The sequence below is a fragment of the Balaenoptera ricei genome, chromosome X (assembly GCF_028023285.1).
Source record: "Balaenoptera ricei isolate mBalRic1 chromosome X, mBalRic1.hap2, whole genome shotgun sequence".
In the NCBI taxonomy this organism is placed as follows: Eukaryota; Metazoa; Chordata; class Mammalia; order Artiodactyla; family Balaenopteridae; genus Balaenoptera; species Balaenoptera ricei.
The window spans coordinates 30,473,406-30,495,823 of NC_082660.1; the positions used below are offsets into that span (position 1 = coordinate 30,473,406).

Here is a 22,418-nt window from a genome sequence, read left to right on the forward strand (position 1 = left end):
GAGTAGCTAATTATTTATAGCTGATTAGTCTATCAAATCTCTTGGTAGAATAAGCAAAACATGAACTTTTTATAATTATTTGGAGTCAATATACTCTAAATGCAGTATACTTCATCTGTGAGGCATATACATTCTAAAGGCTTGAATTTTTTTTCTGAAGTCTTACATTTTAGTTTTAGATATTGGTATTCTGAGAACAAAAATCATGTATGACAGTTCATATCGTATTTCAGGAAAACAGAACATTTTAAATATACTTGGAATACAGAAAAACACAATGCAGAGTTTCTATTTTGTGCTTACTTTGTGGAAATGTTAAGCCTGAGATGATAAACATTAAACTATGCTAAAAACAGTGGTAGTTTAGAAATGCACCAACCTTCAGGATCCAGTAGTTTCTCTATGCCTAAGTGATATTTGGCAAAGTTGAATGCATGTTCCAGTCGTTGCGTGGCTGACTGCTGGCAAACCACACTATTCCAATCAAACAGGTCTGGCCTGAAACACACACAAATATAAAGACAAATATAAATCAATTTTAAATGTTTCATGAGATTCACTTCAATTCTTTCTTAGTTCCCAGACCAGGGATCGAACACATGCCCCCTGCCATGGAAGCGCAGAGTCTTAAACACTGGACCACCAGGGAAGTCCCCAGTTCTGATATTTGACTGCCAACCCATGCCCACATTCCTTAAGAGTTGAGTGTTACTCTTCGGTACTCCTCAATAACATTTCTCATTTAGACAAGTCACAATTTTAATAGAAAATCCTGAAGAAAACAAAGGAGAAATTATTCTATCTTATCCAAGCAACAAAAATGTGTTCATCTCATCCAGTCTCATGGATTTGAATACCAGCCATTTGCTGGTATCTTCTAATTCTATAAGCCTAGCCCAGACCTCTTCCCTGAACTGCAGACTCTAGATCCATCTGCTTACTCAGTAGCTCTACTTAGAGTTATCACAAGACTCAAGCATCCAAAACTGACCTTCTGATACTCATCCCCATTGTACCACAACAACTCACCTACCTCTCTTATAGTTCTCCCTTCCTCAATAATCAATGACAAGGTCAAACTTGTAGGTACTCAGTAGAGAAAACTTGGTGTCAACTTTGATGACTCTTTCACTCTCATACAACACTTAGTTAGAAATATATCCAGAATTTGACCACTTCACACTATCCTCGCTGCTAGCACCATAATCCAAACCACCATCTTAGCCTGCATACAACACTGCATTAGCTTTCTAACTGCTCCCCTATTCCCACCCTTGCCCTTGTTAATCTATTCTCAGCAGAGCTGTCAGAGTGATCCGGCAAAATGTTTCATCATAACCTTCTCAAATCCTTGCTATCAAGGGAGTAAAATTCACTGACTTAACTGCAACCTACAAGGCCCTACATGGTCCGGCTCCCCATTAACTCTCTGATTTTATTTCTTGCCTCCCTCCTCGTATTCCTCAAACAGGCTAGATAGTTTCCCGCGTCTGCACTTGCTGTTCCCTATGCCTGGAATTCTCTTCCCCCAGACATAGACATGGCTCACTCCTCCACTTCCTTTGGGTCTTTACTCAAAAGTCACATTGATGAGTCCTTCCCTGCCCTTCCCCCATCTAAAATTGCCTGCCCCCAAATCAAACTTACACAGAATCATTTCCTATCCCTCTTAATTGCTTTACATTTTTTCTCATTAGCACTTAACTACTATTTAACATATTATACATTTAATTAATCTTATCTATTTACCTATCTCCCGCACTTGAATGTAGAATATAGAATTATTTTTGCCAGGTTTGTTCACTTCTAGAAACCCAGCCTGACACATAGGAGGGGCTCAATAAATATTTATTGACTACACCAGAGAATGGATGAGAACATACTATATGAGTATCATTTTACTTAATAACGGAGAAAACACAAAGTCGTGTAAGAGGTCGTTCTTATCCTATAAGGATTTTAAATCTAACGAGGAAAAAAAATCCATACATCACAAGTTACATACATTTTAAGTGTGACAAATACAGATAATAATATAGATGGTTTTCTAAAATCTGAAGAGGTCAAGAAAGTGTTTTTTTGAGGCTTAAGGGATTCTTAAATGGTGGTTTGGGTTAGATTAAAGAAAAGTGCTTGAGAATAAAATTCTAAATTGCATGGATATTAGAGAATCAAAGTTGTTAGGGAAGAAAAGAGCAGAATGTGCCCAGTCAGTCAGGACCTCACAAGCCTGGCTCCACTGGGAGATTTCTAGTATCAAGTGGTGGGAGATACGGTTAGGAGGAGGATTGGGATGAGTCTGTAAAAGGCCTTGGCTGTTAAGGAATTACAATTTTACCCAACAACATTGGAAACCATTAGTTAAGTGCTTCTTCACCTCTCCTGGATCACAGATACCTCTGAGAATCCGATGAGCACTATGAAACTTCTACCCAGACAAAATTCCTATCCATAGCTTTAAACAGAATTACATAGAATTTTAGGACATTTGGGTCTGTCAATGGACTCCTACTTAAGAACTCATGCTCTGCAAGAGAAGATGTTTCAAGGATGGGGTTAGCTGCTATTTTCTAAAACCAGAATTCAAAATAAAAGTGCAACTTTATTTCTCCTTTGACTCTCATTTCCTTTTCTCTACTTGCTCCTACCCTGTTTAATTCACCAGACTTTTGTGCACTTCTTAGTAAATCTAATCTCCCCTATATACTCCAAGTTACCCAAAACAGCTAAAAACCTTTTAGAACCTAAAATATGTATAAATTGGGAGCTGTCTCTAGTAGTGGAAAGACTCTTAAGAAACAAAAATTAAATCCTAGACTATTTGGGGGAAGTTTTAATTTCACTATGCAACCTCTGCCCCATCTTCATTTCTCCATCTCTCACTAAGGGGAGTGGAAAAGAATATAGGTGGGAGAGTGTGGGAAACCAGTTTCTTACCTACAGCAAAGTAAACAAGGTTAAATCAGTATGATAAAAAAATAGGATTACTTCCACATTTAAGCCCTTTTCCCTTCATCCCCTTCGCCTTCTCCTTAGCCACTAACTAGTTACCTGGGTGACGAGTTATCTAAGTCATGTAATCTATTTGAGCTTCAGTGTTTTCATTTTAAAAAGAAGGAATTGTACTGAATGGCCTTCGAGGTCTCTTCTAGCATTTAAAATCAATCTAATAAAATGTTTTAAATCATTAAAATTCACCATTAATTAACATTTTAAATAAACATGATTTTCAAATGCATAAAGAATTGTAAAACTAACCAACTGAAGAGGAAAGCCACATACCTTTCCATGCTAACCTAGACCATAAGTCATAAATAAGAATGTGCCACCAAGGATCCCCACACTTTTGAGGAAACCGACATACTGAATGAGATAACATAGCCTAGTAGATAAGCAGAGTCCCCTACGAATCCATATCCTGGCTCTACAGCATATTAGCTGTGAAAAGATTTCAGTCAAAAATGGAACCAGAGGATATAAAATGGAGAATTTCCCACACGTGCCCTCAGAAGAACGGAACTTAAGAATTCAGAGGCTGATTTTCTATGATCGCCTGTTTTACAGAAGATCAAGCCTTATCTCCCAACCAATGAATATCCACCAAGAATCTCTCCCCATCCTCAAGTCAATGAACTTATTGCTTGCACTCCGGCTGTACTGCCCCCTCTCTGTGCTCCTTGCCCATACGCACAGACTGCCCCAAACCCCCGACAGACTCGCCTGTAAATTGTTACAGCATGTGTTTCCCAAATTGCAATTCCCCTGTTGTTCCTGAATAAACTGAATTTCTGATCATTTGACCTTGCCTCCGTTTATCTCTGTTTAGGTTGACATAACCAAATGATCTTTGGGAAACTGAGGCACAGAGAGGTTATGTGATTTGCCTATTTGTGAAATGGGGACAATGACAGTATGTATGTCATGAGAAACAGATGGGTTATTTTACTTAGAAAAGGGCCTACAAAATAATAATTGCTTAAAAACACTAACTTCTATTACTTTAAGGTTAATTATATTTATAAAATAACAGTAATACATTTTCAATGTACAGATTCAAGCCAAGAACCTATACTTACAGAAAAGATATAAATGTTACAAACATTGTTGATGCAGGAATAACAATATAATGACAGAAGTGGAGAGGAGAGAAGAGGAGGAAGTATGTATGAGGGTGATAATATCCTCAACCTTCATTTCAGGTGGTCAACAGATCTTGTCTAAACTTGAAACTAAGTATACCACTGTCACTTAAAGTCACACAGGCAACAATTATAAGAATAAAATGATTATAATATAGTGATGAAATCAGGAAACAGATGGGGATAAGACATAATATTTGTGGGCTTCATATTAAGGAATAAATCCACCTACTGTCAGAAATGAATTAATCAAGAAATATATATAATTATGAAAACCGTCAGAAAGAATAAAAGAAGTTGCTGACAGTAACTACTTCTAGGAAGTGGAGAGTGATGGGATAGGGCTGAGGTCAGGAAGACACATTTTGTTTCTTTTTGTCCTTTGCCTCCCTCTCTAATGTTTGACTTTTTTTTTTTAAACCATGTGCTATGTTACTTCTATGCTAATAAATTAAAATAAGAAATTAGGAAGAAAATTTAACTGCAACTTTATACTTATTGCAACTTATTTGCATATTTTGAGCATACTTCTAATCAATTATCATTTGGTTTTCCCATGAAAGTAGAATCTGGCTTCCTTTTAACTGCACTGTAGTGAACTCTGTGTTTTAATTTAATACTTTTAATTTCTTACATATTAAAATAAAATTTAGCCTTAAGGAAATATAAAGTCACTAAAAGCCTGATCTTTGGCAAGGCTCTTTGTCAATTCCTATGTTCATTATCAAGTTCATGCCTTTGTTCTACATAGTCTTTCAATTATTGAAATCAGGACACCTCACGACATTCCTAGGTGTTCCAATGACAATCACCCTGGAACAAACAGTTCAACCATTCTCTTTTTCTTTAGATAAACAATATGTTCATCTGTCAGAGACAAAAAGAAGAGGGAGATGATTCATGAAAGAACATTATCAACTGTGAGAAACCTCTTGAAAAGTAACCATGTTATGTATAAGAAGGTAGTTATTGATGATTCATTCAGTATGACAAAAGAATATATAAACGTAGATATTTGGAGAGACAAAGAGTAGGTCAGGGACAGATGTGACAGGGCAACCTGGATATGTTTATTGTATTACTTACAAATGCATTCAGAAATCATGAAATAGAATATTAACAAACGTAGTCTGTGAACACGCTTGCAGGACTAAAATCTTCCACTTGAAAAGAAAATGCTAACGAGCCAACAAGGACCGCATAACCCGATCCTCGATATTTCTGTTCATCTGCAAATGTGTACATGAACAGCAGGATCAATATGTTCTGGCCCTTACTGTGAAGCATGTGGCTGCATAAATGAACACTGACTTATAATGCAGAATGAACGTCTCTATCCCCTCTCATCTGGCTGTACTGAGGCTGTGGAATATTTTTCTTCGTGTCACACTTAGGAAAAACAACATATTAACATCGCTTAACATGCCGACTGAGTGTGAGCCTGCCTCCTTTCCAAAGTCAGGTTGCTGAGTCATTCACCTGGAAACTCAGTCTAGATGGGGTTAATTAAACCCAGCTGGAGCAAGACACCCACCAAAGATGCTTATTTAGAGAGCATTTGCTCCCGGACTGGTAAACCAGGAAGAAAATTTATATTCTGGACGTTTCTAGAAGCAAGATTGGCATAGGAAAATGGTAGACTAGACTCGTCGAGAAAAGAAAGATCAAAGTGAGAAAAGATAAGTTGCACTGAAAATCAGGGCAGATGCAGTCCAGTGGCATTTCAAACACAGTTAATAAGGCAATGTATTTGACCCTGGGGATTGGGCTGGGTAAAAGAGATGGGTAATAGGAAAACCAAAGCAGATGTTCCTTAGAGTAAATGTATTATACATACAATATATATGAATGTATTCATTATATACAATGTATGTATTTACCATGTTGTTTTGCTTTTTCTTGAACTGTTATTAATTCACTTACTGAGCTTCTTTATACAAGAAAAAGCAAACAACTATTTTATCTTAGAAAATATAATAGTGTGAATATAGTTAAGGACATTTGGTTCACTATGTCACACTGAGTTCCTTTTACGAAGGTCAACAGAACAACTCTCATGCTTTATAGCAATTGCTTTGCTGTTCCAGAGCAATTGTTTCTTTTGATATTCTGAGCACTGAGTCATAGAACTGATTGTGGTCTGCTCTTTGCCTTGGTTGCTAAGATGCTCAGAGCCTCTTTTAACCCTGAAATATAAATATATAAACATATATATACACACATACAGGGCCTTATGGTATTTGCTATCTAAGTATCTGACAAGAGAAATGTTTCTTTTTCACATTATTAATCTGATGATGGTAATTAATTGCACTACAGCCACTCACATAAGATCTACAACCATTTTTAACGCTACAGTTGAAGCTCATTACTAACACATTATTTGTATTGAAAGACCAACTCCATTCTTAGCAAAGTTAGAATATAACCTTGATTTTCTGGCAGTCTCAGTTTCAAAGATGTTGATACCCCCCCTCCACCATAACCACATTCATGCTCTGATAGTTTTAACATTTCAACAACTAAGTGTAATATCACATAAAAATAGGATATTCTTATTCAGTACATTCCAATGGATGGTTAGATCAATATGGTCAACATAAATAACATGTTGCATAGTGGGAAATGATCAGGAACCATCCTGGAGAAAAAGATATCATACTCTAAATCAATACTTTTAAAAATTATTCAATGTCTCGATAATCTTACCTATGACTGTGGATGAGAGCGTTCAAAGCCAGACCATCAGACCAGCTGGTGGTGAAGTTAATGACATTAACCTGTGGATAATTACGAGTTGATTGTCGGACCCAGCTCAGGAGTATCTTTTCACTGTTGGTTTGTTGCAATCCAGCCATGATATTTTTCATTACATTTTTGACCTACGTGTGGAAAGATATTTTCATAAGGAAATGCATGAACAAGAAGCACACAAACTTAAACCTGAATGTTCTAATCTTCAGTTAATAAATACTGGCTCAGTGGTGATGACAGATTTGCACTGATCAGGCAACCCTCCCATGATGAATGGGATTCAAAGGGCAAAGGTCAGTTTTCTCCCTGCCTCAAGAAAGAAGAGGGAGCTAGTGCTCCTTGAACAAAAGAATCTTGGAAGGATCTTTCTGGACAAAGTGCCTGTCATGAACAGGGGCACCAAATGCAGACAAAAACGACTGGGGCCTGGCAGGTTGGCCCTGTGGTGGTTTCCGTCTTAGCTGTTCCTCTGCCCACAGCATGAAACGCTTCTCTTGAGTGGGGGCGGGGGGGAGGGGGAGGTAACAAGGCTCTACGCACGTTGTCCCCTTGTACTTGTTTTTGGCAGAGAGGTTAAAGGGCTTCAGGTCCGTGAAAGATACGTGGGGAGAAGGGGTGGAACATTCAAGATGCCCTCACGTGCAGAGCGGCTAGACAGTGCTAAGGCAAGGGGTGCCGTCCTGTGTGCTGGGCTCAGGAACGTCACCTCGGGGCTGTGAGGAGGCCCGCTCCGTCAGCAACTCCCACTGCTACTCTGAGAAGTCACAGCCTCCCTCCCAACACACGGCCCCCTGGCCACCTCCGGAGTCACGGTCGTAATTCCCTACTTCCATTCTGTGGGCTGTGGTCACCTCTGCAGAGTCCCCTTGTTTGAGAAATTCGGCCACGTTGTGAAAGATCAGGTAGAAGTGCAAACAGCATGGTGGCAAAGAAAACGCCTGGGCTTTGGTTCCGAAGGCCCGTCCCATCAACCGACAGCTGTGATGGAGATGGTGAAGGAGACTAAGGCCGCTGTGACGCCACGTAGGAAGTCCATTCAGGGCCTGCACAAGCCCTGCCACTTGTTCAGCAGGGTGGCAGCGGCAAGGAGAAAGCCAAGGGCCAGCAGGGACCCCAGCACGGGCGCAGTGAGGAAGACGGAGGCCGAATGAGAGACGCAACTCCGCCAGCAGGAGACGGCCGCAGGGCGAGCTGAGTAGGGCGCGCAGCCAGGAGTGCGGCGGCGCAGGTATGGGAGGGGCCGCTGGGTCCTGGGGGGTGGGGTCTGGGGGCCACGTAGTAGCGTCGGTTCGGCGCCACCCACCCTCCCACCCCCGGCTCCCGGAAGGGAAGCGGAAACCAAGACTGTGCAAAAGGGGAAAAAGGTCAGGTTCGGTCTTATTTTCATGAATTGGTTTCTGGCCATTTGATTCTGTCCTAGGCTGTGTGCAGGTGCAAATGCCACTCGGCAGGTTGTTGTATTTCCAACTGTCGCTCTTCTGGTTCAGCTGCCACAGAAATCCATTTTCTGGGTTTCGAGAATGCAGTTGACACCTCATTATAGAACAGACCGTCTACATTTTCTATTAAAGGAATCATTACTAGGCTACTTCTTTAATATGTCAGTCCCCTTATCACATACTTAAAGGAAGTATATAAGTAAATGTGATTCGTTTTGACCACCAAGGGCTTCCCTTTCGGGCAGTATAAGGTCCATATACTACCAACATTTGATCAGATGATGAATATTTATTGTATTCCAAATATGACATTTTATTTTGCTTCTTCATCCATGCAGAAGTTAACAAATGCCTTTGGGGAAAATACATATTTTAACATCTCCAATGTTAGTAATCCTTTTATGAAAGAGTCAATGAAAATTTTAGGATAGACTATTAAATCTAACTTTAAAATACTTGAAAAGGATTTGAGATGATGTTTTGTAAACGTGGGATTGATGTGAAGATGTGAAATCTTAGCATACATTTGTCACCATCCCTTGATAGCTAAATCTATTATTTAGGGGTAGATTATCCAGTTTTCTTAATTCCTTCCTGACCTGCTTATTTAGCCACTTACTCACTGAATAAATAGGTCAAATAGTTACGTAAGATATATAATTTTTCTCATCATATTCTAAAGTTATAAAATATACAGCTTCCACATACAGAGACTGCAGGATGTGTACTGTGTGTCCTGTGCTGAACCAGGGTTGGAATCGGCAGACACTGGCTCAGTGGTGTTGATGGATTTGCACTGATCAGGCAACCCTCCAATGATGAATGGGATTCATTTGTGAAATGCTTGGCCAGACTGCCCTCTATGCACATAATGTTAAAGGACAACATGGTATTCGATCCAAAGCTCCTTTAGCATCATTATGTCACTAATTCAGCTTATCAGCCTCAGCCTCATTGCTGTTGCTTCTACCTGGGTGCAAATGTTGCTGAGAAAAAAATAATAATTAAGGGCAATGTGAGATAACAGTTCTTCTTTTCCTACAGAAAAGAGAGTTACCAAGAAATCTTTATTAAGGATCAACCTTCAGTCAAACACTGAGCGGCTCCTATGGGGAGTCTTTAAGCAGAAAAATTCCCCACCCTCAGGGTTCACTGTCCCTAAGACAGAAAGAATCAATATAAATAAATATGTGTGTGTGTGTGAATACAGCTATACATCTATTTTTTAAAGGAAAAAAATGAAATGTCTTTGAGCACTGATTTCAAAAAATGACTAGGAGTTAACGGGGCAAAGAAGGTGTGATGGACCTGGAGATGCACTACCAGGATTCTCCTTTAAGGAAGGGCTTGTTTCTCCAGCTGTCCTGAGGCAGACATCACCCATGAGTCCCCTCAGGAACTACTTGAGTTGCACAAGCATGTCACCTATGGTCACATCCCTCCTAGGGCAGCTCAACTTATTAACTGATGAAGGGAAATTGTATAAAGACTCAACCATCTCAGCCCCACTCACGATAACTCTAAAGGCTCATTCTAGCTCCCAGTTCTCCATGGAGTTCAAGAAGGCTTTTGAGTGTGCATCCATGAACAACCTGCCTGCCAAACTCAGAGTCTGCTTCCCAGAATCCATCCTGTGACTAAAAGGAGTTACAGCAGAGGGGTAGGACTGAAGAGAGGGAGGAATAGTCTTCTACAAGGGATGGATGGTAGTGTGTGAAAGACCTGCAGAAGATCGAGACCTGTTTTGCCCAGAAGGCACTAGCTAGGCAGGAGGTTACAGTAAGGGCTTTCAGCAGCGCAAAATCCATCTTTCTCTTACCTGTTGTGCACATAATAAATAACATAAACATTCCAGTGTAAAGGAGCCCTGGAATTGAGTATTTCTTTTGAGGTACCCAGCAAAGGTGGGGGTCTGACCTCTGAGAGCACACCACTGCTAGTGATACCAAGCAGGACCCTGTGAGGCTCCTGGGCACAAAAGCCTTTCTGTGTCCATTTCTTGATTACAGGAAATAGGCTTCCTTCAGCCTCCATGACCTTCCCTGAGTTCCACGGAGCAGATTCAAACAGTTGCTAATTAGGGAAGGGAGGGGATGCAGAGACAAGGGAGGAACAGTCAAGAAACTATAGTGCAGCCTTGGGACAAGGTCCTGGTTCCCCCTCAAGGGATACACATAACAATATCTTCGAGCTGTTTTGCAGATACTGAAACCTCCACCAGGTGGGAGAAGTTAACAGTGTGCTGCCCACAAGCACGTAGACCCCAGACGGGTTGGAACCAGGAGGTTGATGATGCTGACTCCCACTTACCTCACCACCAACCAATCAGAAGAACGTCCACGAGCTGATCACACCCTCTTTGAACAATTACTATAAAACTCCTCACTACCCCCTCCTGGTTGGGATACACAGTTTTGAGGGCATTAGCCTGCTGTGGCCCCCTTTGCCTGGCAAAACAATAAAGATATTCTTTTCTATTTCACCCAAAACTCTGTCTCTGAGAATTAATTTGGTGTCGGGGTACAGAGGCCAGATTCAGCTTCATTAGCAGGATATGTTTTTATCTCCAGCTGGTTCCCAGAACCGAGGTGACCCCCCGCCCCCACTAAAAAGGATGGTTTGCACTTTAAAAGGAAGGAAGAAAGGGACACCTAACACACATTGTCTACTTCACAATTTTGCTCAAAGCTGCTTACTCCTCGATACAGGCATTATTTTTCAGGCAAATCATTTCATTTAAGTAGAAACCAGAAAAACAGTGACAGGGGAAATGGGGTTGGCATTCCTGAGTTTCTGCAAGTTCAGAAAGAAGTCCTCCACAGCAATAGTAATAACAAAGTATATGACACTGGAACCACAGATTCACATCTTTCCATCTCTTCATGTCATTCTTAATCTCATAGATCTGGGAAGTACATTAGGTTGGCCAGTGTGTCCTTTAATCTTTACTGAGACTCAAGGGCTTCTTTGACTATTTTAAAAGAAGGCAAATACGCACTCTTGGTGAAAATATCTTCTGCGATTCATTGGGTTATGATGAGGAGTATCGAGCAGGAGGAACTTTTAAAAAGTGATTTAGTAGTTTTAGTAGAACAGGGCAGTGTGATAGAAGAGATAAGATAAAGAGGCAGAGGCTGGGAAGAGTCTACATCCTTGCAATCACAAGGATATGGTGATTTGAGGACATAGATGGAAAACAGAAGACTGTAAGAGAAGTCTCAGACCAGGAAAGACTGCAAAAGCATTCCTTCTGGTATTCCTGATGTGAAAGCCCTTCCACATGCTAATTAAAAAAATGAGCACACACACAAGCAAATGAAGAAAATATCAGACAGGGTGGTTTTAAACTCTATCCTGCAGTGAGTTGAGAGGGAATTGGAAAGGGTTTTGAGGAGATAAGAAAGGGTGAGATCATATGAGAGACAGTTTGGGTGATAAATACAATTAAAATAGCCTTTTGGGGCTCTGAGCATGCCTAAGTCCTCCTGCTGGCTTTGTCATGACTGCCATCTGTGCAACTCAAAGTGTTTTCTGCAAGCTGGGGTCTCTCCATGAACAATTTGTTACAAGGCCATAAGACAAATATCAATACAACAGTTGATAGTCCATTAGAAACTTCCATAGCAATTTTACAGAGTCCTATTTATGTTGGTTGAGTTTAATGATAAAAAAGAAGCTTGGGTTTTATGTCTCTTTATTTCATTTTTCTAATGCTTCAGTTTTATTGTAATTTACACACAATGGAAAAGGGGGAAAATACTGCTCCTTCCTCAAGATAGTTTGAGAAGTACTGAGCAACAGAAGGAAACCAGTTTGGTGGGGGGCCCTATGTTGCCTTGCTGGTTCTATTTGACACCATCGCTACATGAAAAAAGCCCAGAATTGAGAATCTTGGGCTCACTTGAGGCTCTTATGAGCTATTCTCTGTTGTCAGCCACTATGGTTGTTCTCTCTCTCTTCCCATATTGCTGTGAAATAGGACTGAGCCAGTTCAGAGTGTTTACAATAAAAGATATGGGAGTCAATTGGGAGAACAATATGGGTGTCAATTGGGAGAACAATATGGGTACTGAGTTCACTAGGTATACCTTTGGTCTACATGCTGTCTGACTCCGACCAGGACCAATCTACAACTCAAGTTAAAAGTCAACCTTACTAAAGGAAGTAGTGATACCTGCTACAATAGGAATGGACCTCAAAGATTATGTTCAGTGAAAGAAGACAGACATAAAAGGATATATATTGTATGAGTGCATTTGGTATGAAATGTCCAAAAAGGCATACATATAGAGACAGAAAATAGATGAATGGTTGCCTAGGGTTGGGGGTGGGAGAGGAGAGTAATGGTAAATGGACATGAGATTTATTTTTAGGGTGGTGGAAATGTGCTAAAATTAGATTGTTGTGATGATTGTACAACTCTGTAAATATCCTAAAATGTTCGACAGATGGGGGGAATTGTTTCTTCCTCAAAATAATTTGAGAAGTGCTGGGCAACAGAACTAAACCAGTTTGGTATACTTTGAATTTTACACATAGAACAGGTAAACTTATGATATATAAATTATATCTCAAAAAAAGCTGTTATATAAAAAAGTAATCTCTACCAGTAAAAAGAGCCGGCATCTCAATTACCCTCCAAATTCTTAAAATATGAGTGGAAAAAAAAAAGTTATTAGTATGATACGCCTCTAAGGAAAATGGTACACTGTACTGAGTGCTTTATGGATATTCTCTCGTTTAATCCTGACAAGAAATATATGTGTTCATTATTTTTTTTTCACTTTTGATAGTGAGGGAATTATGGCCCAGAAAGGGATGACATTATATCCAATGTCACTAAGATGGTAAATGAGGAAGTTAAAACTTAAGCTCCTGTCAGTCTGACTAAAAAAATATATACTCTTCACTAAACCAATGATCTGTGATCCATTTTGCAGAGGACCAGTAAATATAGGCATTCAGAAGACCCTGTGCTGAGGTGGTTCAGAAAAAATGCAATTTCCAAGTCAGACTATGAAGTAAGTTTTTCTGTATAACACATATACAGATCATATCCCAATAATCTTTTATTGGCTTTAGTTTACATTGAGAATACACACGATTCACAAAGTCTTATTCATTTGATAGTGATTAACAGGAAAAATACCCCTCTTCTTACAAAACTATGCAGATTTACTTTTAGGTGAGTTACAGAAGACCTATTTGTGAAAAGTATTTTTATTACCCTATTGATGAGGTTTCTTTTTTTTTTTTTTGCCTCATCTGTACCCAGTGAAATAAAATTTAGAAAAGTATTCCTGCAAATGTGCTAGAACCTGTTTTATAATCTGCTGATACTTCACATTGCAGATGACAATCATCCCAGTTTAAAAGGCAGCACTATGGAGATGGGCTTTGTATTGTTAGAGATATACATGTTTTGCAGATCAATGGTAAAAATGAAAGGAAGGATCAGCAATGTTACCTTCCCCCATGAAAAAAAAAAATCATCAGGATTCTTACCTGCCAGTGGAGGATTATATTCCAAATCAAACCAAGAGTCAGTTTATGATTTCCATCTACTATGTCAGTGCTTCCAATATTCACTAAATCAACCTGTTAAAGATAAAGGGGAAACATTTGAAGGAAGGAGACAAAATGTCTGTTTGAAAAGAAAACAAAATGCAAAGGTAATTGCATTTATCTATTTCCAGAGCCTAAGCAGCATTATAGCTTTTTAAAAATAATCTATAAATGAAACAAACTGCATTTGTAACTGCACTTTCTGTAACAAACAAGTGTCCCCAAACACATTTACAAAGAGATAGGAAATGAGTGTACTTTAGTGTATAAATAAATTACTGCAGATTAAAGAGTCCAATAAGAGTATCTCCAAATAAAATATATAACAATGATAACTCATAAAGGATGCCTAAAATTAAAAAGTGCTTCCTAGGACATAATTGAAACTCAAAAATAGAAATTTCATCAATCCTTTTATCTAGCTCAGAGGAGTGCTATTGTAATTAGGGATGACTGCGTTTGACTAAAATGTCCTTGCTTTAGAAATACATGTTAGAACTCTACTAAACAATGGAGCTAATGGCCAGCTCTCTTTTCTCTATCTAGGACTGGGTTTGGGAATTAAAATCTGGCAGAGTTTTATTTTTTCAAGACAAATCCCATCTCCTGTCCTTCTTGCTCCTAACGTTTTTTAGGTGGAGTCAGGTTACACATAAACATCAGGCAAATGAGCACATGAAAAGATATTCAACATTACAAGCCATTAGGGAAATGCAAATTATAAACATAAAGAATTAACACTACATACTTATCATAATGGAAAAAGTTTAAAAAGTATAGTGACAATATCAAATGCTGATGAGGATATAGAGAAATTGGGTCACTCATGCTTTGCTGATGGAAATGTAAATAGTACAGCAAATCTGGAAAACATTTCCAGCAGTTTCTTACAAAATTGAACATGTGCTTACCATACAATCCAGCAATTGGGCTCTTAGGCATTTATTCTAAAGCAATAAAAACTTCTGTTTATACAAAATCCTATACTTAAGTGTTCATACTAGCTTTATTTGTAACAGCCAAGAACTGGGAACAACCCAGATGCCGTACAAGGGTGAATGGTTAAACATATTGGTACATCCATACCATGGACTACCACTCTGCAATGAAAAGGAACATCTATTGATACATGCAGCAACTTGGGTGAATCTCATGGGCATTATGCTGAGTGAAAAAAACAAAGCCAATCACAGAGGGTTACATACAGTATGATTCTATTTATATAACAACTTTGAAAAGACAAAATTATAGAAATGGAGAACAGAGTAGCAGTTGCCAGAGGTTAGGAACTGAGGTGGGGTGGGAGGGGCAGGTGGATGTGTTTATAAAAGGGTAGCACAAGGGATACTTGTGATGACAGATCTGTTCTGCACTTGACTCTGATGGTGGATACACAAATGTACACATGTGATAATGTTGTAAAGAACTAAAATCACGTGGCCACACACACAAAAAAGTACAAGTAAAACTTGGGAAACATAAATACTACTGGTGGATTGTATTAATGTTGATGTCCATGGTAATATTATACTATGATTTTAATGTATGTTACCATTGGGGTAGAGCTGGGTTAAGGGCACACATGATCTTTCTGTATTATTGCTTATAACTACATGTGAATTTACAATCATCTCAAAGAAAAAGGTTAACTTTAAAAATGAGTATCCAGGGATACTTTAAAAAGAGAGAATATCACAATAAAGCAAATATGCAACTTCAGATTAAGGTCTATACAATGGGGGTGAAACTGTCAGAGCAAGGATTGAGGGCTGAGAATTCAGATTTCTCTCCCTACTTACTATCCCTAGGCTCACTGATCCCTTTGCTTGACTTTTCTTTTGGCTGTCTCCAGGACTCTGCCATTTTGTCTTGTCCTGAGGTTATTGACCTGAGAGAGTTTCCCATTTATCCTCTTCTAGATAGCTTCACTAAATAGCCGAGATTCATGTTGGTTAAACCTTTCATTCTCTCAGGCTCTAAACCTTTACTGAACTAAGGCTCACTTGGATGTGTCTTTCCCTCTTGTCTCTTCCTCCTTCCTCTTACCATTTTCTCACTCAATGCTAAAATATATTCCTTATCATTCATCTTAATTTTCTAAATCCTATTAATTATAACTTTTAAAACTATGAAGCTATGTGGGAAATCCAGGTGAAAATAATAAAAAGGCTACTCTTCAGTTTCATTGCCAAATCACTCCCAATTACTCCCCACGTAAACTTATTTGTAGGTTCAATGGATAATCTAATACTTAAATTTATTTTTATATCCCAACTATATACAAATTACTGATGGATGGGATTAAAACAAATAATTGATACAGAAAAATTTAGAATCATTGAAATAAGGATAAAAGATCTAGATACAAGTCCATAGTCTAATTCCACACATAATTTATAGTAGAGGGTATTACTAAGCTATGCAATAGATTACATGTGAGGATGGTACCACATGGACATTACAGAGAAGTCAGCCTGAAGTAAATGGACAGCATATAAATGGACATTTAAGTAAGGCTGTATTGAAGAGTGGATGAGCAGAAGTCCTGAAAGCTGGTTAAGGTGAAAGACCTTGATTTTCTTGGGTATAGGAAAGTCAAGGTGATACTGCCATTGTAACACATTACACGTCTGCTTATTTCTACAATGCAGATGCTTCTCATTGGACAGCTGAATTTTAGTAGTACCCCATGCAAATTTTTCCTAATTCAGTGCTGAAGTAAATATCAGAATTTCAAATTACTGGGCATTCACATAGATTTTTTTCCTATACATGCAAACAATAATTTGCCATGATACCTTCATTTTAATTATACAAAGTAGATACAACAAGTTTCTAGAATTTAGATCCCAGGGGAGATTAATAACTACTGAACAAGAAAGCACCATCATCTACATTTCATCTGGGGATTCCTCATGTGGCAGTAGAGGGGAGGAGTTCTCCATGTGGAAAAGATGCTATAAATTTAAGAATTGATTTACTGATTAATTCATTCAACAAATTCATATGTCAGGCACTGATGTACTTAGAACACAAAAGGGAAGAATACTCCTGCTTTCTGGAACTTAATTATAGTGACAGTGAGAATCAGACCATATATTTTTGAAGATCCAATTATTTAAATAAAGAACATGTGATTTTTAGAAAATAGATATACTTGGGGAATCACTGCTGGTAGTTAAGTTTAGACTTGCCATAGGGATCATCCTGGGGAGACTAAGAGCAAGCAGCAGGCCCTTAGATACCAGCTGCCCCTATCCACTCTCATAAGCTTGTTCTCTGTGTGAGCAGGGAGATGATTCCTCCATTTAGTTATCCCCATAAAATCCCTTTTAAAATCCAATCTATATTATATCAGGGACTGTGCTCAGGCCTGATAAGGAAGACTAAGGTAGAACCCCTAATGTCAAAAAGCTCACAGCAGGTCACAAAATAAAAGTTAATTAAAATTAGGTAGGATCCAAAAATTCCACTTCTAGGTATATATCCAAAAGAATTGAAAGCAGACTCAAACCGATATTTATACATCAATGTTCACAGCTATTCACAATAGCCTAAAGGTGGAAATGATCCAAATATCCATTGACAGATGAATAGATAAAGAGGACATGGTGTATATATACAACGGAGTATTCTTCAATATTAAAAAGAAAGGAAATTCTGATACATGCTACAACATCAGTGAACCTTGAAAACATTATGCTAAGTGAAATTAGCCAGTCATAAAATGAAAAATATTATGTGATTCTACTTAGGTGAGATACCTAGAATAGTCAAATTTATAGAGAAAGAACGTAGAATAGAGGTTACCGGGGGCTAAGAGAGAGGTGATTACAGAGTTTTTTTAAACAGGTAAGAGGTTCAGTTTGGGATGGTGAAGACGTTCTGGAGATGGATAGTGGTGATGGTTGCATACATAGGGGAATGTATAATACTAATGCCACTCAATTGTACACTTAAAAATGGTTAAAATGGTACACCAATTTTTAAAAATGTTTAAAGTGGTAATGTATATGATATGTACATTTTACCACAATAAAAATAAATAATAAAAAGAAGCCACTGGCGCACACACACATGCCTTAGACAATATCTAAAGGAATGTGCCTGGTTGTGTTCCAATAAAACTTATTTATAACCACTGGAGGAAATTAGGTAGGCAACTGTGTCTCATGGACGCCCAGTAGAGAAAAAGAAATTTTTGTGACAGTGTAAGCAAAAGAAAGAGGAAATATTCAGTGTTGACAGAATCTGTAAAGAAGGAATATAAAACTGGAACAAGTAAAGGGGGGGTGTGGAAGGCATGCCAAGAAGACACATGTGACTAAGGATATGGGGGGCAAGCGTAAAAGATATTACGTGGTTGGGAATTAGAAGTGTTGTACTCAGGGACAAGGCGGCATGTGTGAAGTTGTTAAACAATCTGGGGCAGGATTATGAAGAGTCTTAAAAAATCTCAAAGAATGCAAGGAACAAGTTAGGGCACTATGAGGTAGAAAAATAATAATACCAGAGAAGTTGAACAGATCTTGGCTAATTCTTATGGGCACTGAGAAAAAACTAGCTGAGATTCATTATAAATGTCTCTAACTAGTACAAGGACGCTTACATTTTTGTCAGGGACAACAAACCTTTTCACAATTCTCAACTCTAAGAAATGTGCATTTTATAGTAATATACTGCATCTTTAATTACAACTTTACAAGTGATGCAGTGATAACCATTTGGCCATTTCTTTTGTCAACCTTCAATAAACAATAAGAGCATAGTATTAAATCTTAGTTTTACAGGGATATTCTGTAGACAGTTACAATAATGCAATCCAATTTATGTAACTTTCTGTTGATTTGCAATTATATTTTGTTATTTCACTTTTTTTATTGCCAATGTTACTCACTATACCATCCTATCCAGTAGGCCAGTTTTGTTGGTGGTCCTTGCCATAGGGTGCAATGAGTAAATAGCATGGCTTTTAAGTGGTATTTCACTCATATATTCTCAACTGTGTGTGCCTTAGAGGGCAACTCTTATCACACTGCAATTATTACCAATCATCATTCCTTTCTAAAGGTTCATATTCGATCAAGTCATGTTGTCATAGGTGGGTATTTTGTCATCCTGTAGTTGGGTTGTAAGAAACACAACTATCCCCATTTTTTGAGTGGTAAATTATATGTTAATCTTTGTACTGTTTTCTATGTCTGTGTGTATGCACGTAAGTATGTATATATAATTTCATTTTTGTTCTTTTTAGAAATATTGTATTTCTTTATATATAAGACCACACAAATATTATTTTACACAAATGCATGAATGAGATCTTATACATGCCTCTCCTATTTTTCTTGAGACAAGTTTTCTTTTCCATTTTGCTTGCCCCACTTTCTTCCCAACTTCTTTCCTAATCTGACCTAAAAAACTCCCTATTCATATGATCAGTGTATGTGTGAGTGTGCATGTGTGATATCCTATAAACACAAATTTGTGAGGTTTTATAGTCTACAGAAAATGGCATATTATTCAGGTTCTATTGAATATTGCTTTTACCAAACAATAATCACTTTTATTTGTTCATTTTCATGGCTAACCCATTTGACTCTCAATTTTTGTATGCTTGGTGTTGTTAATAATGCCCCATATCTCACCATGTAGCTATGAATTATATTGATTTTTTTAAAATCATTACTAGCTCTTCTCAAATAATCATCACCATGCCGCACAATTGCTTCTCTGTTTTCTTTTACGTAGTTTTTTCCTAATATATGCTCTGGAATTATATTTTCCAAGGATTATCAATCTAATTTCCAAATAACTATGAAAAGGGAAAATAAAAATTAAAATATGTTAATATCTATGTTAAATGAATAATTATGTGTCTGTCTAGTAAGCAAAACAAAAAACATTTATATGACATATATGCTAATAAATGGATTCTGTGTGTGTGTTGGGGGGGTGTAACAAGCACAAAATAGCAGGAAATTCAATCTTGAGGTCACTGAGGAGGCCCAAAGTTATGTTTCCCTGTTTTGCAGAATGAAAGCATCTGATACCAAATGAATAGGTGTGAAAATTGATATTACGTGTGAAAATTAAATAGCATGCATTGAATTTTTGCAGAAACAAGTTCACCTCCACATGAAGATTGGCTTTAGGAGTTCCTGCAAACAGTTCTAAGACTCTACTCAGAAAGTAACATTAGATTCTGGCTCAGAGTTTTGCAGTGTTATCTGTGGAAGATGCTTTACTCAAACATAATTCTGGAATACATAGAAAATTCTCACCATTTGCTTTTTTTTTTTCTTTTGGATGCACCGCAGCACACAGGATGTTAGTTCCCGGACCAGGGATCGATCCTGGGCCCCCTGCAGTGGAAGCGTGTGGAGTCCTAACCACCGGACCACCACGGAATTCCCTCACCATTAATGGAACCTTACTGTGGCTCCAGCAGAATATTTAAATGTGAACTCATAGGAAAAAATTCCTTGGGTTAGGATGAGCAGGCTGTAAAAAAATGCACCTAGGAAACTTAAGGAATTGGCTTTTGGAATACAGTAGTCTATTGTTATCCATTTTATAGGTGTGAGAACACGAATTGAAGGGACTTCGTATTCTGTCCCCACATTAGTAGCTAGACTAAAATATCTGATTTTGTACAAAAATTTATATTTAGTAATTCTATGATTAATATATAAGTATTTCAGAGAGCACTGCTCCTTCCTGGTGTTCTACCTCCTAAATGAGTTTACTAACCACTGGGCATGAGGAACAATTCTTTTCCATTGCTTATTCAAGAGAATAATGTTTGTTTTATCTGAGGTTTTGTTTTATCCCCAGTTCCTTCAAGGCTTGGATGCAATCTAGCATTGTCAGTAATATTTTCAACAAGCTAAATTTAGATAGCCCACGGTGGTTATATTGAAAGGATTTATACATATAATAGTGATATATGTAAGATTTAAGAATACTTAAGAAAACCATAAGATTTAAAACGAACCTGAAATGTAATGGTTTAGTGAAAGGAGATTACTGACCTAGACAAGTTTATATTATTTTTGATTAGCTTTACAGGAAGAAGAATAGCAGAATGAGTTCATCAGACATAAACTTGCGCACAGTGACTTTGGAATGAGGAATATTTGACATTTAAAAAATTGCAATAACCAGGTCAAATAATGAAAATGGAACTTCTCAGGGTAAAACAGAAGGTAAAAGATAAGAAAAAAGATAAATAAATGCAAGGGAGTGATATTCCTGTGATATATCTGACAAGGTTCTAAGGAATAAATCTCTTACAAATTTTCCATGCTTTTGAAATTTTTGGTGGTGGCAGGGAGATGGATAAACTTTTCCAGTTTTAGTTTGTAAATAATTTAAGCATTTGCATTCCTAACGTGGATGTTGTAGAAAGTTATATCTCATTCAATAAAGGAACCATCATCTTTCTAATAAATGATATTCTTGCCTTTTTAGACAACCACTGAGAAGGACATTTCATAACTACAGGGACTAATGAAAACACATCTTGTATCATTCAGCCAGTTGATATTAGGTTAGGGCTAGGAGGTTCCTCATATGTTTCAAAGGATGTGGTTCTTCCAGATCACTTCAGATTTCAAGATTTATCCTAAGGAGGAGTCACTTTTGTTCCTTAATATGCAGAATACAATCTGAGCTTTTACTTTCATTAGGCATGGGGTAAGGGATAAGGGTAAGCAGTCTTTGTACTTATCAGTCTTCGTATGTGCGTTTAAGTAACTGAAAAATGCTGCAGATTAAATCTTATAAAATAACTTCACATAGAATGATAAGATTATAAAAGGAACCATGAAATATAATCTTTAAAAGTTTGAGTGGATTTCCTTAACCAGAATCTTAAACAATAACTAACATTTAGGGAAAAACCATGCATTGGGATTTATCAAATAAACAGCCCTCCTAATAGACCTCATGCAGATACATCTACCTTCTATATATTTGGTTCTTTCAGATTCATACATTTCTTTCTCATAAACTGTTTATAACAGAGAATCTCTTTCCAACACTCAAGACAAATAGGATTTGCTTTTTAAATGTGCTAAGTGCCTTTTATAAAACATCTGCCATCATGTAGTCAAGCTAAAGAGACTTCTCCATATTCAAGAGAAATTCCTCAAGCATTTATATAATCCTTCCAAATATAATGCATTTAAAAGATCAAAAATTCAGAAAAAGCAAAGGAGTTTCACCGCCCTGAAGCATGTGCTTTTATACTGTGTTTAAGGTTCATATAAAATTTTAAGACTTAAGGGCATAAATCATACCCACTTTTGCCATTGAAAGATGCATGTATTGAATCTTTTATTATTAAATGATGAATAGTTCAATATATACAACATCAAGGGTAGGCTGCATTGGCCATTGTGGCCTTGGGTCTCTACTGGCAGGGTTTTTTTCTTCCCTCTCATATCTCTACATTCAAAATGTTATTTTTTATTTTAAACAAATATAGAAATTTGCATTGAAAAATACCTTTCAAAAGCAC

General features: G+C 37.7%; 1 protein-coding gene across 6 annotated transcripts in view; it reads right to left on the minus strand.

The window, feature by feature from the left end:
• The window catches only part of DMD (dystrophin), a 2,476,968-nt gene that overhangs the window by 1,700,374 nt on the left and 754,176 nt on the right, over nt 1-22,418 (minus strand). For all 6 annotated transcript variants that reach the window (XM_059910880.1, XM_059910875.1, XM_059910877.1 and 3 more), the window contains exons 5-7: nt 13,838-13,930; nt 6,849-7,021; nt 380-498 (exon numbers count right to left, since the gene is read on the minus strand). In XM_059910880.1, the coding sequence (XP_059766863.1) occupies nt 380-498; nt 6,849-7,021; nt 13,838-13,930 (385 nt within the window). The remainder of the gene's footprint in view (nt 1-379; nt 499-6,848; nt 7,022-13,837; nt 13,931-22,418) is intronic.